The 19,016-nt window shown below is 38.3% G+C and overlaps 1 protein-coding gene across 2 annotated transcripts in view; it reads right to left on the minus strand.

The window, feature by feature from the left end:
* Nucleotides 1–19,016, minus strand: part of ZMYM2 (zinc finger MYM-type containing 2) — a 75,843-nt gene that overhangs the window by 33,810 nt on the left and 23,017 nt on the right. For both annotated transcript variants that reach the window (XM_082011862.1, XM_082011863.1), the window contains exons 5-8: nt 15,235–15,385; nt 14,350–14,465; nt 6,232–6,348; nt 5,472–5,622 (exon numbers count right to left, since the gene is read on the minus strand). In XM_082011862.1, coding sequence (XP_081867988.1) covers nt 5,472–5,622; nt 6,232–6,348; nt 14,350–14,465; nt 15,235–15,385 — 535 coding nt within the window. The remainder of the gene's footprint in view (nt 1–5,471; nt 5,623–6,231; nt 6,349–14,349; nt 14,466–15,234; nt 15,386–19,016) is intronic.

A 19,016-nucleotide genomic window follows, 5' to 3' on the forward strand; every position in this document is an offset into this window, starting at 1 on the left:
TCACTTGATATTCTTTACCATGTTAGAAATTAGCTCTCCATGAGTGGAAAATCTCAAGATTCAGTACTCAAACTAAAATTTAAATGACATTAACAGCATCAATATTCTACAACTATAGACAGAGCGAAGATAAACACAATCTCTTCCTCAGCATAATTCTATCTTTTGACTTTTTCAACTACAAGAATACTGCCAGAAGTATCAAAATCCAGGTTAACAGATTAACATTTTCAAGTCATTCCAGAAGATATGCATCCAACAAGCAGTAACTGTAAACTACATCTACACAATAGGACTCTTTCACTTGTAGAATGCCACGAGAACCAACTCTTCAGCTCTTCCATGTGCGTTTGTCTGGAAGGCATGGATTTGTGCTTTCCTTCAGCATAGCCAAGACGCTTCACTTGGTGCTTCTGCAGCAAGGGAGCCTCTTAAGTATTCCATAAAGGACTTTTCTGATTTGAATATGCTGTCATTTTTTACCTTAAGTCATTTTTGTCAGCAGAAAAGTTATCTTTGAGCTTTTACAGTAATAAAGTTTGTTTGGAATAGTCATCTGCAGCTCAAAGGTTTAACACCCAACTATTAAACAAGACGACATGGCCTGAACAACTGCACCATGCCAACTGAGAGTTCTCTAACGAAAACTGCCGTGGCTCAAACTGATGACAGAAACATTGCATTGTAACTTTTATCCACAGCAATCAAAGCAGATCGTATTCTCTCAGAATTAACTCAGGCACCTCAAAAAGTCCTCTGAAGTTGACTTCCACTCTTCTACTAATCTAATGTGCGAGAAAGAGTATCTTCCCTCAATAACAACATGACTCTTGCAATTGTGAAAGGGCACTTTTATGGATTATACATTTTACGTTACTTAAGACATTTTGCTTTCCATTTGTCCCCTTTTGCCAGATGTTCCAACTCATCACCAAATAAACCTTCAAAAGAAAGCCACAAGGAAGCTGGTATTTCAGGTTAGAATTTATCCTAGAGGGTCACTGCCAAAGGAAGTGGTCAGAAGCAAAATCAAACTGTCTAACATGGTAGACTAAATTTGAAAAGGCACCATAGGAAGCACAAGTTATTTTAACACGGTAGGCCACCGTGAGAGCTGCAGAGAGGGAGATAACAGCTCTGTGAAGCACAAACCCAAAAGCTTGTAACAGAAGATTTTTATAATGCAAAACAATTAAGTGTGATATGAAATTTTACATATACTAAATATAATTTTTTCCTGTAACTACACGCTATATTACTTACCAATCCTTGATAGCTTTATGAAGTTCTATTGCAAAGCATGCAGTTAGGAAGTTGTAATTATGCCATAACATTTTTCATAAAAATGTGTGCTTAACTACTGTCTTCAAAAATTTCTGCACACTAGCCCAAATTACATTTTATTTTTAAAAGGTGTATCCGTGTCTCTAAAAAGAGATAGTTATAATGCAAACCATAAAAACGCTGTGTCTGAACAGTTTCTGTAGCTCTCATGTTTAACAATAGCGAAAACCAAATATCAGGAATGAAGAGGTTCAAGCAGGCTTGATGGCAACCCCCTTCACCTAGGGGAACACAGCAGCTCAGCGTAGCAGGGCCAGCATACCAACTTTTCCCCAGTGCCGTTCACCTACCAGAGAAGCCTAGCAACTATAACTAAGTCTTAGCAACACCTCATGTCAAACATCTGTTTTGAAATGGGTTTGCTAATGTTTCTAGTAACAACAAGAATTGCTATAAATGTCAGTTAATACCTTAATTCATTGTAAAACATTCATATATAAGCACCTCTACAAAGTTTAACCCACTTGTGTTCAGGCTATTCCCAATATCTGTAAGGTTTTCATATAAATCTAAAAATTAAGCAACTAAACATTTAATAGTATACTTTACTGAACACTGTGCAGCAGTCGTTGGAAAAATGCCACTCAAATCTACAATGCTTTAACTTTCCTAGGTATACTCAGTCCTGAAATCACTTGATTTCCTAAATTTTTTTTTCCACTTGTCAGCTCTACGGTATTTCAGTAGGGGTTATCTCTACTTAGATGTAACATCAGAATGGTTTACATTGAGTTGAATTTGCAGAATCCATAATTCCCAGAAACTTATTAGCGTACGATCAAGATGACAGCACAGTTGCTAGCATCATAGCTGTCCTTTATCTGTATTATTCATTTGAAAGGAACTCCCAAGTATCAGATAACCGAGTTACTCCACAGCTTACTGACCTTCTTCCAAGAAGCAGACTAGTGGATATGAATCAGTGGTACTAAAATTCACATTATAAAATTATTACAAAGCCTGTGTTATTTAACTCATAACAGTTCTATTGAAAAGATGAATTAAATGCAAAATAATTCTGCAAGTAAAAAAAGCTATGGTGACGCTCATCATAAAATAGTTCCATTGCTGGATTGCCAAACACTGATTTGTTCTCCCAGACCCTCAGAAGGGATATATATTAAAAAAACCAAAACTCTTCAATATTGAGGAAATCAAGGTACTAACTTGCATAGCCTGTCCTCAGCTGTCACTCCTGCAACTACACATTCATAAAAATCCACAAGCACCTTTGATCTTTTTTGTTTTAGCATATACAATATACATCTTATTTAAATTAGATACTGGTATTTTGGAATGAGGCATTCTAGTGGCAAAACACCAGCACCGTTTAATTTCCAAAGCCTCAGCACCAGGGAAACAGAAAAAACTCTTTCAACCAGTCCATTCAGGTTGTTCATCCTCCACATAGGACCTCAGTTTTGGACAGAAACAGAAAAGGCATACTGTACTCCACGAAAGAATTAATAACCATCTTTAGCACAAATGATAGGTCAGTTCTAATTATACCTTAATGCAATAGAAGTTTCAGCTGGTCACTGCACATATTTTCAAATATCTCAGGAGAAACATATAAAGAAACAAGAGTTGGAATGAAACTACATGGAAATACTGATCCCAAAGACTTTAATGTGGGTGCCAGGGTTTGTGTGTAAATATATATGTATATGCATGTGTAAAAAAAAAAAAACTCAGGTATGAAGAATATGTGTAGAGGAATGACGACATCTTCAGTACTCTGGCTAGGCAGGCATAAGCAGTGAAGGGGTATTTGTGGTTGATCTTAAATATGCTTTCTCATCAGTTCGCTTGAAGACAAACAAGTAAGCACTCTTGCAGAAATTTCAACACCTGTTTAACTTCTGTTGATTTATCTAGGACCCTTCTTTTATAGATACACACCTGAATTTTTCCTGTATTTTCCCTTGAGAGTTCAATTTCTTCCAAAAATGCCAATAATTTTTGTGACTGAGCACCTTAGGTTATTTCTTCTCAAATCATAATGCCTTGTCTTCTGGTGAAGAATAATTGCATGCCCAACAAAATAATCTATGTTGCTGAAGTTTCTTGAACACTTTGCAATCAAAACCAGCATGGCCTCCATATCCAAAAAGTTTATTTACTAGTTTTTCTACTTTCTACTTCACAAACAGTTGGACATATTTCTGGAAAAAGGCCACAACATCAAGTTAAAACTAGTGGTGTTTGTGTGCCTGGAAAAGGGGGAAGAGAAATCTATCACATCTGATGATGGAACTTGTCTTTGTTGACACCCACTCAGTCCATCTAAAGACCTGGCCCTCTCCTCCCCACAGCAGATCTAAACATTGTTAACTCTTGGATTACACTATTTCTGCAGCCATCAGTGACACTGATTGGTTTTCCTTTAAAATACAGAGCCTGGGTTGTTTCTACAGAGCTTCTGTCCAGGTCAGCAGTTTATTTTCATCAGGTAACACAGATAGCTTTTTTTCATGTGCAGCACAATGTACACTTAAGCTACAGCTAGCAGATGTGTGCCATATTTACTGAAGTTACTTTCTACTTAACGGTGTTTTTGACTACCTTCTTTCTATTACTCAGTGGTTCAGACCATCACAGGAAGCTGATAAACTTTGTTTTAATGGTAACATTTGGTGTAATCATCCTCACAAAGATCATCTTTGCTCTCAAGCTGGCAGTCCAACACATGCAAACTCAGGACTCACACTGAGACGTCTGGCAATGGATTCCCCCCCATTTAGTAACTGTATTCATGCAGGACAGAGTCTTTCTATTTCTTTCCTTCCACAAATTTTCCAATAGGAAATACAAGTCCTCACTTATTTCAAGCCTCCTCATACAGAAATGTATCTACGGAATCAGTAAAATGGCATAGCTTGCATTATGAATCTTACTGTAATGTCACTGTTGCGACAGCCACCAGGCTTTAAAATGAGGGACTCATAAGTATTGACAGTAATACCAGCATATACTGTAATCTCCAGGCCAAAACCAGTTTGCTCTTGCCTCTGCATATATTCTGTGGAATTATTTATTCACAGAAACAATTTCTAGTTAGATGTTATTGAGCACTGCAATAATACACTGTAAAACTGGGTCTTGCTTTGTCCATTTTTCCTCTCCAGCTATCACTTTGCAGTCCAGAACACAAGAAGAAAGTAATGATGGCAAACCTAAGCCACCACACTCCATTCATCAGAAACAAAAGACTGTAGAGTCCAGAGCTGTAAGGGAACAGCACGGAGGGAAGGCTACCTCCAGCCCCACAGTCCACCCCTCTCCAGGTTAACAGGATCCTGCTACAAGTAACCTGTCACACTTGCTGTTTAATCTGCTTGAAAGCAGAGAATGTTCAGCGAGGTTTATTATTATAACACTTTCACTATCATTTGATGACTTTTAAAAAAATATTCACTATATCCTCCAGAGATAGGTCATCCAAACTTGTAGTTCACCTTCCAAGATCAGGATTAAATACCAGCATCCCAGAAGTGGAAAGGATAGGTTCCTATTAAGACTGTATTTTGCTGTTTCTATTGAAACAAAACTTTAATGCAACTTAAAAGAATCCTATGCCCATATACCTCCTTTTTAGTTTTTTTCTTTATGAAAATCCAAACCATCAGTCAGTAAAATTATAATGACAGTAATCAACACACATCAACAGGCATCATTCGACTTACTGCTTGAATAACCACTCTAAGCCAATGTAGAAAGAATTTCCACTGTTGTATTAAATTTTGAAAATACTAATCAAAGAGAAAGCTTGGTATATGCTCTGCTGCATAAATTTAAAAGAAGAATTTATTTATTTTTTTGTGCATATGTGTATGTATTTATACACACACACTTAAGAATGTTGCCCCCTCTTCCTTAACCTGGACTAAGTGGTAAAAAACTCAACAAAAGACCATAAAAGCAGCTCAGATAAATTAACAGGTACATGCACTAGTAATAACAGGTATATGCACTTCATTAAGAACAATGAAGAAACTTCTGTTTCAGCCTCAAGTACAACAGAATGAGTTGTTACCTTAAATTTTAACATTAAATATTAAGACAGTAAGTCAACTACAGTAAAACTACAATGACCAATACCTTAGGAAGAAACCATACATACATACCTTCACTACAAAATGGTCTTTTGATGCCAGAGAAATTCACCGTCTCATGTAGCGTTTTCTCCTCTTGACAGTATTCACAGTATGTAACTATGCAGTGCAGTTTCTTATAATCATCAGAACATGCTCTGCTGCAGAACTGATACACTTTGTTCTAAATGCAAAGTTGCAAAGCATCACTAATAGAGCTAATGGATAAAGTCTCAAGATCTGGACAGTGCAACTTTAAATAATAGTTTGACATTAAAACACAACTTTAACATGCAACAGAAGTGCAAATACACAATTAAGGTATGACTTCTAATGCTAAATATCAACAACTTCCGCTCAAGCTGACAGCAAGTGCTATAAATACCCATAATTTCATATGAAAATGCTAAACAGAAAATACGCCAATTAATCTTAGCATATCCTCTTCACATACTCCTCTCAGTTCACAGAGAAGTGTAACAATGGTCTATCCTATCTACAGTAATACAATAACTGAAGATGAAAGCTTATTTCAAACTTACAGCAGATGCGAGAAATTACATTTTTCTTTAAATTCCACAGATACTTTTTTATTTGTTACTTATAAACAAAGACTTCTGCTTTCATCCGTAATAAAGTTCAATGATATTCTACAGAACGAGGTATATTTTATTAACATATTTTTTTAAGCGTCAATATCTTATAAAATAGCTATCTAGAAAAACTGTATTGGAGTTACAGGTTTAGACTTTTAAACACTTCATAATTCTAAAAACACCAAAAACCTCCTTACCTCCCATTCCAGTACTTCTGGCTTTGAACAAAAAGAACTTTTGCAATAATTGCATTTCAGCTGAATATCACTGGGAGAGACAAACTGACCATTTGTTGAAGATTGGACACTGAGTGTCTGAAAAACATGAAAAAAGAAAGTTACTTTTAAAATGTGTTTTTCAATTAAGTCTATTTTCTATTAAGTCTGAGAATTTGGAGTTTATAAATAGGAGCATTTCTGGCAAAAGCACAGCTGGTTGGTCTTTTCTCTTGTCATCTTAGGTTTTCTATCTCGAATCTTTACCCTTGCTTCCACCGTAATTGCTTTAGGTTATATTTCTTTTGCCTTATCTTTCTAATGCCTGTTATTTAAGGGTAATGTATAAATGAAAAAAAAAAACCCAAAAAACAAAAAAAAAAACCCAAAAACAACAAACCCCAAACAAAAAAAACAGTCAACCAAACACCTGTTAATCACAAAACATGTATTTTCAGATACATACATTTTACAGCTTGCCTTATTTTGGTCACAGAAGTTCAGACAAATATCTACAAAGACTTTCAAACCCAAACCTCACCAAGGCAGATTATCAATACCTTACTGAAGCTTACCACTTGAAAGTACAAACACTAAAGTAAAAGGCCTTCAGTAAGAAACCCTGCATCTACTCAGATTAAGAGAAAACTAGCTAATAGTCCTAGCTGTCCTCCATCACCATGGCAAGGAGATGCAATCACTTAAACCAGCTAGCCCCTAAACAATTAAGGGTTTTCAGATTGAGAAAAATACTATAGATTGCATGCGTAGGTATGAGAATTTAATTCTGTAACTGCATAATTCACTTAATGCATTTCTGAGGCAATCAGTAGATAAGAGAACTCAATTTTACAGCATCTGTAGTATTCCAGTAGGTCTTATATGCCTACAGAACATAGTCTTTTGCATGTTCCCTAGATCAAGCAACAACTAGTGGTGTATTACACATGCAATGTTCAAGACAAAATCTGAATCAGTAGTGATCACAGTCACTTGAAGACTCCAGAGGACAAATTCCTTATGTCCTTCTTCTCAAGAAATTTTCCCACAGTTTGCAAAAAGATAAATGTATTTAAAAATTACAAGTTCTCTTCAGACAGATTTGCTACTACTTCTCTACCTCATAACAGTGAAAATGTAAAACATTTCCGTTACAGGATACTTTGCTTTGGACTGTCATGTTACTAAGGGTTCACCTACACAAAAAAAAACACCCACCACATCAAAAAATAATTGTGATGAGTATCATTTTATGCAGATACACTAGTTCTCTATCAGGAGTTTGCAGACATGAAGTAGTCATGAACATTTCACAGTTATGGACAGGACCTGACAATAAAATGCCACATACTGCAGAAAAGATGCCACCTTTTGTTGGGATCACCCTGCATGGCTCGACCAGTGTTCAACGATGAGATCCCAGAGATCGTATCACGTCGGGGTCACCAGTTGCGGGAGAAGGATGGACTTCACAACTCTATGAGAGTTATATTCCGAAGCCGTTTATTGTCTTGTCTGACTCCAATATATATCATAATTTTCGCTTAGTCACTGCGCACACACTCATGATTGGTTACAACTTGTTACACACATTATTGGAATTGGCTATATACAAAATATCACGCGCTGTCCACGCGCCTCTCACACAGTCAGGATTCGCTGCTTGCAGGTGTTCCTGTTTTCCTCGCTTCTTCTTAGTTGTTTACCACAGCTCCTTCTCCTCAAGGCCGAGCCGTGCAGATATCCAGCTGTTTACCAGCTTCTCAGTGCCACAGCTCCTTCTCCTTAAGGTCGAGCCATGCAGATCAACGCCACAGCTCCTTCTCCTTAAGGTCGAGCCATGCAGGGTGATCCCAACAACCTTTATTCCAATGGTCCATTGTCCGGTCACAACTTTAACAGAATCTGATGCTCACATACAGTATTGTCTTATCACTCCCACTATATCCAGCAAATGTCCCTGTGGATGAGAGAGGTTTGCTAGACTTTGGCTGCTCTAAATAGGTAGCTGAAGACTTGTACTACACGGGAGCCACAAAGGCATTTTAAGTTCAAGGTCCAGTCTATGCATTTCTGCATCTGCACGTTTCCTCACAAAGCAAACACCATGCTCAACACGTGCTGCCATATGGGTTATGTAAAGACAATGGAAGTCCTAGAAGTTCTGGCTGAAAACAAAAAGAAATCAAGCAGCAAGTATACCCACCACCTCCAGTTCAGCAATGAAGGAAATGTTAAAGAAGCAGATGTGACAACCTGTACAGAAACACTGAAGACAGAGGGAGGAATGAAGAAATATATTAAGTGATCATCAACTGAAAAAAAATGAAAAACTGTATTTTATGCCTGTAATTACTTTTAAATATGGGATCAAGACACTCTGCTGTGAGGGCCACAAGTTAAAAGTAAAACATGGGGTTTTTGTTGTTTTCTGATGCGTGGCACTGTTAGCTTCTTTTATTTCTTTTCCCAACTGTTTGCTGTGGTAGAAGTTCAGGCCCTACATAGTCTAGGGGCCTGGTAATTGAACAGTAATGAAAACTAGAGGTGTGAGAAGATAGGAGTTTGAGACTCTTTAAAACTGAAACTTGTTTTAAAGAATATCTACAACTAACTGTAGACAAGAAAACCCTCAATAATTAACCATTACTGCTTCTAAAACAAAACCAATGTTTTTTATCATAAACTCCTAAAGTCAACTAAGTATGTTGCCACAGAAATCCGTAAAGAACTGAATTCGTATTACTGAAAGCTCTAAACCAAGCAGAAGATGGTTTTAAAACCAAGAGTTAATCACAACATGACTTTGTATGGCTCCTTAAAGTTTCCATTATCCTGATGACAATTAAGGACTGCTTCTGCATAGTGTTTTAATGAGTCAAGATGACATGCACGTAAGTATTATCATCATCTTGCTTTGCCTCTAAAACTTACAAGATGCTTAGAATAGAGAATATCTTTAGGAATTATTTGGGAGCATTTTTACACACACAAAGAATAATGCAGCAAAAAGATAATAAATTCATTAAAATCTTTCACAGCTCACCCCAAACAGCAAGGTTTTATCAGTGGTGTGCTTTATCAGAGATATCTTTAAAATCATATATATATATATATATATATGCTTTTTAAATAAAAAAAGGTTATGTTTAATCTGACTTTTCTTGAGCCTGCCCTGAACAACAAGAGCACGCGAAGTTCCAAGCAAAGCGAAAAATCATTGTAAAGCCCTTTTCAGTTTTCAATGCAACCACCTCAAACTGCTCTAAGCTGCCAAATTACTAATGAACAGTAGGCAACACAGCAAAGGATTCTTCTGAGAGCACCAGCGTAGTAGCACAGCTTCTGACCTGCCCCTGCAGCATAAGCGGTAGACAGGTTATCCTTGCTCACAGCAACACAAAATCAAATTGTGGAAACATTTCTGTATATAAACGTATATGTAGAAGGGCTAGCAGGCAGCCAGACTGTGGTCAGTTTTTTCGTAGTTGAGAAACAAAAATAACTTTGAAAGAATCAACTTGTTCTTAACATGGAAAACAGAAGCAAATACATAGGACAGTTTCACAAGCAAGATCAAGGGCACTAAATTAAAGAGAGAAAGAACCAAACACTCCCCTTATGCTCATGCACACACAGACCTTCCAGGGCTCTGCATGGAAGTCTCAATTATTTTTATTAGATCAAATTTGGAAAAGTATTTCTGTGACAAGCATGCAAGCTTCCTCCATGCTTCCCACTGCATCATACGTCTTCTTTAAAATATATGTACGTGTGTGTGCACGAGAAAGAGATGTAACGTATGTAACAAAAAACACTTACACTGTAATGATGGTCAAAGAGAACACAAGATTAGTGAATAATCAGAGCGAGTAACCTGCTAAAAGACATTGTACTTAATTCTTAAACATACTGGTCCTACAGCTCTCCAGATACATCCATAAATTGAAAACAATCAAAGCTTTAGCACACATTTTCTGAAAATTTTGCATAGACTCATGTTTTGCAAGATAGCTTGTACTTCAGACACACAGTTGCTAGCTTCGGGAAGACACTCGTACTACAGCCTCCATGTTCACAACAAATAAATTAACACTTTATTTTTCCTTAAGAGACAAATTCAGAGCAAGATCTTTAAATGACCCAGTAAAGATATCGACAGCAAAATGGGCTTAAGACAATACAACTTTGGAACAGTTCTGTCCTTAACTCTGCAGTAACATCTTCTAAGACAGAGCATGAAAGACGACATGATACAGTCACACTATTTTACAACTACCTACCAAAAAAGAAAAAAAAAGAAAAAAAAAAAAAATCACATCAAGCATGCTGTGCTCCCTCTTTCTTACAAGGATGAATGCTCTTCCAAGCTGTCCACACAACGGAGAATATAGATATGGACAGAAGCGGCACAAGCAGCAGCTCAAAAGGAATCTTTCAAATACTTTGATACATTAAAAAAACAGATAGAAACAAGATATTATTCATAGGGTTGATAGCAATCTTAAGTACTGTAAACAAAAATGGGAATTTTTTTTTAAAATATTCCAACCCATTTGTAAACCAAAAGGACTAAAGTTTTTGCAGAAGGGAGACACAGAACTGAAAAGGCAGTTATTCTGTTCTGAGAAGAATAACTATTAACAAAGAAAAACGTACAGAAAAAACAGGCAGATATAATGCCAGAAAATTAAAACAGGAGTTATCTGCATTAGTAAACAGGGAAAACTACGGTGCACCATAGTAAATCAGCCATTTTTTCAAAATATCATTGCAGAAAGTATTGCAATTGACCAAATGGATTTAACGATTTTCTCAATTTAGGCTCAATCCATTATCACAGAATAGTTTCGGTTGGAGAGGACCTTTAAAGGTCATCTAGTCCAACCCCCCTGCAGTGAGCAGGGACATCTTCAACTAGAGCAGGTTGCTCAGAGCCCCGTCCAACCTGACCTTGAATGTTTCCAAGGATGGCGCATCTACCACCTCTCTGGGCAACCTGTGCCAGTGGTTCACCACCCTCATCGGGAAAAATTTCTTCCTTATGTCTAGTCTAAATCTACGCTCTTTTCATTTAAAACCATTGCTCCTTGGCCTATTGCTACGGGCCCTGCGGAAGTCTGGCCCCATCTTTCTTCTAAGCCCCCTTCAAGTACTGGAAGGCTGCAATAAGGTCTCTGCGGAGCCTTCTCTTCTCCAGGCTGAACAATCCCAACGCTCTCAGCCTGTCTTCATAGAAGAGGTGTTCCATCCCTCTGATCATTTTTGTGGCCCTCCTCTGGACATGCTCCAACAGCTCCATGTCTTTCCTGTGCTGAGGGCTCCAGAGGTGGATGCAGGACTCCAGATGGGGTCTCACCAGAGTGGAGTAGAGGGGCAGAATCGCCTCCCTTGACCTGCTGGCCACGCTGCTTTGGATGCAGCCCAGGAGACTGTTCATCTTCTGGGCTGCGAGCACACATTCCAGGCTCACGTCCAGCTTTTCATCCACCAGTACGTCCAAGTCCTTCTCGGCAGGGCTGCTCGCAAATTCTTCATGCCCCAGTCTGTATGGATACCAGGGGTTGCCCCGACCCAGGTGCAGGACCCTGCCCTTGGCCTTGTTGAACCTCAGGAGGCTCACATGGGCCCATTCCTCGACCTTGTCCAGGTCCCTCTGGATGGCATCCCCTCCCTCGGGCGTGTCAACCACACCACTCAGCTTGGTGTCATCTGCAAACTTGCTGAGGGTGCCCTGGATCCCACTGTCTATGTCACTGATGAAGATATTAAAGAGTACTGGTCCCACTACAGACCCCTGAGGGATACCACTTGTCACCGATCTCCACCTGGACATTGAGCTGTTGACGACTACCCTCTGGATGTGACCATCCAACCAGTTCCTCATCCACTCAACAGTCCACCCATCAAATGTCTATCTCTCCAATTTAGAGAGAAGGATGTTGTGGGGAACCTTATCAAAGGTCTTACAGAAGCCCAGACAGATGACATCTGTAGCTCTTCCCTTGTCCAGTGATGTGGTCACTCCATCCTAAAAGGCCACTAGGTTGGTCAGGCAGGACTTGCCCTTGGTGAAGCCATGCTGGCTGTCTCCAGTCACCTCCCTGCCCCATGTGCCTTAGCACAGCTTCTGGGAGGATCTGCTCCATGATCATCCCAGGCACCGAGGTGAGACTGACACATCAGTAGTTCCCAGGGTCCTCCTTGCTACCCTTTTAAAAAATGGGTACAATGTTTCCCTTTTTCCAGTCTCCACGGCCTTCATCTGACTGCCAGGACTTCTCAAATATCATGGAGAGTGGCTTGGCAAGTGCATCAGCCAATTCCCTCCAGACTCTGGGATGCATCTTGTCAGGTCCCAATGACGGTCCCAATGACGTGTTCAGGTTCCTCAGGTGGTCTCAAACCTGATCTTCTCTTACAGTGGGAGGGACTTTGCTCCTCCAGTCCCTGTCTGACAGTCTAGTTGCTCGAGAGGTGTGGGAAGACAGGCTGCCAGTGAAGACTGAGGCAAAGAAGTGGCTGAGTACTTATGTGTCACTTAGGTATAAAAGAGCCTCAAGGGAAAACTTACAGTCCAATGCTCACTTTGTGGTGTACCATCCTTCCCATCTAAATACTAAATGAATGGAACAAAGAAGCTGTTCTCATACAATCAACTTTTATCTCATAGTGAATACATTTATTCTGTGGACAGTGAGCATATGAAAACTACCAAAAGTTACAATCGGACAGAGATATTTAAGCAAACTAACTGTAAGCAAGTGACCACCTACTCATTCTTGGTCTTTACTGAGAACTCAGGCTGTATGGCTGCTCCAATTAAACTCCACTACAACATGAAAGAGACAGATTTACATGGGGCACTGAAACTGCAACAGAAGCATCAGCAAGGTCTCACTAAGATCAGAAACTCACAACCAGCATCAACTGATCTGGCAGTTTTATTCAATGATGTTGCTTAACTTTGACTTATCCGCAAATCTGAGAAGGCCCAAGCTGTATTTGTCATTCACTAGCTTTATTTTCCTCACTCAAATAGCAGAAAGGTTTTGTCTGAGAGTTCTTGGTGCTGCAATCAATTTGCAAGACCACGTAGAATAAAATAGATGCCAAATGAGTTTGCAAGAAGTATTACAGATTTGACATTACATACTAACAATCTGTATCTATTTTGTTAATCAGTTCCACTTGACAGACATCTACTGAATTGGTTAGCATGGAAGCACAGAACAGGGCTACATGATGGAGGTCCTATCCAAGGTATGTTAAGGAAGCAATTAAGAGGTTGATTTGCTTTCCAGTTGACAGAAAACAGCAAAGCTTAATGACAAATGGGAAAACACTGTATGGGTGTAACTGTTCCACAACACATGAGGAGACAATTACCAATTATACAGTGCACATCTGGGAAAACTGTTTTTACATATAAAAATTGAAACATTTTCTTTAAATATGTTCTTTGATCACCTAGAAATTAATCACTACAACACATTTTGCACATGATTTAACCTTAAGTCATATTAAAAATAGGACATTTTCAAGAACCATAGCAGCCTCTTCCAGTTTGCCTATAATGTGGCTTGCAACACTCTGGTTCCTGGACCTAATTTCAATGTCTACTTTTGTCCATAAACGTTCTAATGGCTCAGGCTCTAACCTTTCATTTCAGAGACAGTCACTATTCCCCATGACACATCTCTGTTAGCAAAATGTTCAACATGACAATTTTGTCACTGTATTTACTATAAAAGAGATGAAACATTGATCTTCAACGCAAAACAGCAAGGTTCATCTCCATAAAGAAACTGGGGTGGTAAAAACGAGATGAGCAGTGCTAATGCTTTGCATTTTCTTACGGTGCCAAGGAGAAATGAGTTGTTATTATTACATTTTATAAGTTTAAGATAGCAGCTTGTGTTATCAGTATGAAAGACAGTACTTTGATCAAAGAAATTGTTATGAGCCAGAAGCATCTGCTATGTTAATTATAACTCATGAACATGTACATATAAGCAAGTTAGCTTAATATGCAAATACTTGACACAAACACAGGTACACAAATATTTAGGGAGGAAAAGATTTAACACAACAGCTAACCTGAAATTTAGCTACACAACTGGAACTGCAAAAGTTGTACAGTTTTCCATCAGGCATTGTGGCTTGATATTGAGGTAAAGAGTTTCGCTTACAAAAGTGGCAAATAATTCCCACACCTAAAAGAAAAACGTAGTTTACAAACAAAATAAACACAAAATAGTAGCGCAAAAAAAAAAATACACTGGACTACAGGTTAGCTCTTCCCACCATTTCAATGTAAAAAGCTAAGATTAGTCTGTTTCCCAGTCAGCTTCTAAAAGTCACATAAAACAAAAGAAATTGCAGGCGTTTTGCTGAATTCTTCCATTAAAGATCAGCATTAAATATGAAATTGCACCTTCTTCTATAAAATTCACTGGACCATTTTCAAGTCTGGGTTCGCTGAGTCGAGATCTATGCCTGCTTTGCATATTGAAGAATGCACATTTTGAGTTATTTACCAGGTCCCTTCACCCAGATTAAAAATTTTACCTAGAGAATATTCATATACATTATAACTACTTCTATACATCTCCAACTGTTGCTTGAGTAGATAAAATGGGTTGGGTTGGATCACAGGCAAGAGATCACAGGCATTAAAATTGCACTATCATTCTGTGACACATCAGAGCACATTAGGTCTCAACACTTTTCCCCAGGAAGCCTTAAGACAGTTGGGAACTGTTTCTGACATCAAGTCAAAAAGGCCAGTGGGGAAAATGACCCCTCATGGGTCCATTTACTAGTGTTAAATATGATTTTTTTTTTTTTTTTAAGTTTTAAAACCTATAAAGTCACATCTGCATAGATTAATTCTAAACCAAAACAACCCACCCCCATGTTCAAACTTCAAAAAAAGAAGTCTGCTCTTATCAGTGATGAAAATTCATCATCCTTTTCACTTACTTTGTGATTTTGCATATTTTGATTTGTGTGTGTTCATGCATGCAGTTGAGCAGTATGGCTCCATATATCCATTAGGTCCTATGCACTGAGTCATGTCAAAAAACCTGCACTGAGCTCTGCAGCCAGTACAAGATGTTAATTTGCCATATTTCTAAAACATAAAACAAAGCAAAACAATGCATTAGTTAATACTATGTTTGGCTTTTGGTTTTAAATTATGGTATAACAGACACAGAGGAAAACATTTACTTCTGCCATTTGCTCCCCCATTAGGACCTTCCTATATTAACTAACTCTCATGATCATCCTCTCAAGAGTATTCAGCACTATGGGTTGGGTCTCCTACTGCAGGGGGGAAGCTGGCTAAAACTAAACTTCTGGGAAAGACAAAAACCAAACACACACCCCTCAAAAAAACCCAACCAACCAAATAAAAAACCCAAACATTCCAAATCCCACCATCTGCAAACTGTGAACTGTGGTAAGAGTATACAGCAAGCTGTGTTGAGCTGGAGAGTTTGAAACAACTGTTCCTCTCTCCTTGTTGATGGGACAATGCTTGTAAGAAACGAAACAGGAGTCTGGCACAGCAAAGATGAAGGATAAATAATGGTGCTAAACTTAGAAAAAAACCATACTCTCCAAATGATAACATCCTTAATGTTGTATGAGTTCGGCATAGCAGTTTCATGGTAACAGCTACATTAGGTTGTGAGAATGTCTAACTTCTCAATTCTCCTAGTTCCAGTCCTCCAGGCATGAGGAACACACTGCAGAGCTCCTATGCCCCTCATTGGATCCAATGAGGAACCCTGACTCCATGAACCTGGTAACAGACTCAATTTTGACATCTTTCAACACAGCAGTTGGTCAATCAACAGCTTTCCACAGAAGAGAATGCATGTTCTATAAAAAGCACAGAAAAGTCACACGAAGCAGAAATACCAATGACACAGCAGACAAAAATCAATAGTTACGATCCACTACATGTAGTACATACTTCAGTGTAAGGCAAATATCTCAAGCAGCATAAAGCAAGTTTCGGAAAAGAAAATGTCTAGACACCTTCCCTACCCAAAGAAATAGTACCATGGTTTTGACAGTGATCACAGAGAATTCCTCATTCATTGAGCAGCGATGACTCTCCTATCAGACTCCCCTTATTGAGTACTGGAAAATACCCTATTGACATTTAGGCCCTGAGGCACTACCTCTCTCTCTTTCCCTCTTCTCAAGGGCTGAAGGGAGAAGGAAAGGCAAAGCATGTTTCGTAGGTGCTTCACCTTGTTCAGAGTAATGGAAGCTTCAGTGGATCTCTTTGCTCTTCCTATATTTACCTACCTACATTTGAGAACTAGCTAAATCCACTCTTGCAGACAGCCAGAGAAGAAACTTACAGTTTTATAACATGTATCATCTTCCTTGTATTAAAAACATGTACATGAAAATGTACAAATGCACATGCCTCTGCCACAAATTGGTTCTACCACCTTGCAGAGACCAGCAAAATTTTGAAATAACCACAACTTCACAATTTCCAGATGCTCCTTTGATGAAAACTTTGCTGTGGATTTCCCCCAAAAAGGAGTATGCGTCAAGATATCAAGCTCCTACCTAGAGGAGGGTATTGTATACAACTCCAGGATCCTTTCTTCTCATCTTACTTCATTTTTTTCTGTTTGCCTTTAAAAATGTTACCCAGCACCTAATAATCCTCCTAATCAGCCACAATGTGGACAAAATTCACACTAAGTACCAAGACCAAAATGCAGCAATTATACTATTCTACGAGTTGGAGCTATTCTGCCAATATACATTCATCTCCTCTAACAGTTTAATACACAAAAGTAGAGCATCAGGAATACTTAGGAGTTGTATTACCAGTGAGAATACAGGAGATCACAATTTACAAAGGACTTGACTTCTCAGAACAAGCTTAATGGACAATAACCATCAGAAAATCTGCATGCAAAAATAGCCTTGGTACCTCTAGAATAAACCAAAATGTACATCTGGAAGCACTGATGCAAATATACTGCCAAAGAGCTTAATAAAAAAAAGTGTTCAGGAATATAATCAGAAAAGAACGCACAGGTAAGTGAAGATTTCACAAGTTATAGGTCCAAAAGAAAAATCAAAAAACTGAGGCCATGATGACTTCAAGAGACAGCAAGATGAAAATACAGGTTATAATAAAAGCATTTATAGTAAGCTGATCAGAGCATAATAGGAAAAGATTCGCTGTGTCAACAGACTACATGTTTCAACAAAAACCTCTTGAAAGTAGAAATAGCTTTTGCTAGTCAGCATCTCAAATATCTCATTATTTAACTGATATTAAGAAAGGATCATGCTCATAAAGTACAGTGCAGCAGCACATCCATCATTTCTGAATTTCAAACATCCTTATAATACTGGAGTTGCTTACAGATTTCCCCCTAGAGCTGTCAGACTTAAAAGCAACAATAAGAATCTTTATTAGTATCTAGTAATGATCTAGAAAACCTAGATCTAAATTATCAAGGCTACAAAGAACATGAATTTCCAAAAAACACATCAAGGATGCAGAAGATTCTGTGGGTAGAAACACAAGCATAACAGCAAAGCTCTCACTTTATTCTTGTCACAGCCACCAAGAACAGTGTTTGAGCATTTCTGCATTATTAGAAGTCTAAACATGTTGTTACCCAAGTGAAGGTGATAGGACACTGGTAAAGATGAAAAATTAAAAGGCCCAAAACCTCTTCAAATTTATTGCTCCCAAAACCTCATAATCATCGTCTCCTTCAAGTTGAACTTTTTTCCTGCATTTTTACTACACTTGCCAGCACTTCCCAAACTTTTCAGTCCGAATGTTAAAACCATTCAAAAACCAAAGCACACCTGAAAGTATTCATCAATCAGCATTATAAAAGTGTCTCAAACATTATTTTTTTCAATAATCTAACTCAAAGGCTTTCTCCATTGACATCAACCAAGAACCTCGTACTGTACTATCCCATGTTTTCAGATAGCCATAATGCAAAGCAAGAATTTTCTCTTGTTCTTAAGGGTCAAATTTCCACTTCCCAAGGTTCTCGGGTAACTTACATTTCTATTCTCACATTCATCACAACATGCTATCTTTCGTCTCTAAGAATATGCAGTATTAATTTCATACTGTAGAAAAAGAAACATTTGAGAATCCTTTCCCTAGGAGTACCCGTCTAGCTGGAATACACAAACAGAAGATTCACTAAACGAAGGAGAACTACAGTAATACATACAGTTGGAGAGCATTCTTATGAGGCAAGGATTTTTGGCCTGGGAACAAGGTAACTTAAGAGGATAATGACAGAACCAAAAATGGTATAACGCAGGGCACTGCAGATCAGCTGTTCATTATCTTTTCTAATATTAAAAGTTATGGGAAATCACATGAATATCAACAGAATAGGTTTCAAAACAAACAACAGGAGACAGTTCTTCGTCTAACAGCAGGTCAGCAGAACTTCTTACCCAAGAGTGTCATGGATGGAAGAACTGCTTATATTTTGTTCACAAGGAGACTGTACAAGCACTTATTAATGAGATTCATTAAAAATAGCATACGGGAACACTGCACAAAGGTCAAGAGATCCCCTGACCTCTACAGAGTCAGAAGCTAAGAGAATCCTCAGGGAAAAATATCCTGAGTACCTGTCCTATTCTTATTCTTCCTTGCACACACACTTACATACATTGCAGGAGTCTCTATCCCCAATCTGAACCATCACAGCTGTTCTCACCTTCTTACTACAGAA

Source organism: Phaethon aethereus (genome assembly GCF_964289735.1).
Source record: "Phaethon aethereus genome assembly, chromosome: 1".
Taxonomy (NCBI): Eukaryota; Metazoa; Chordata; class Aves; order Phaethontiformes; family Phaethontidae; genus Phaethon; species Phaethon aethereus.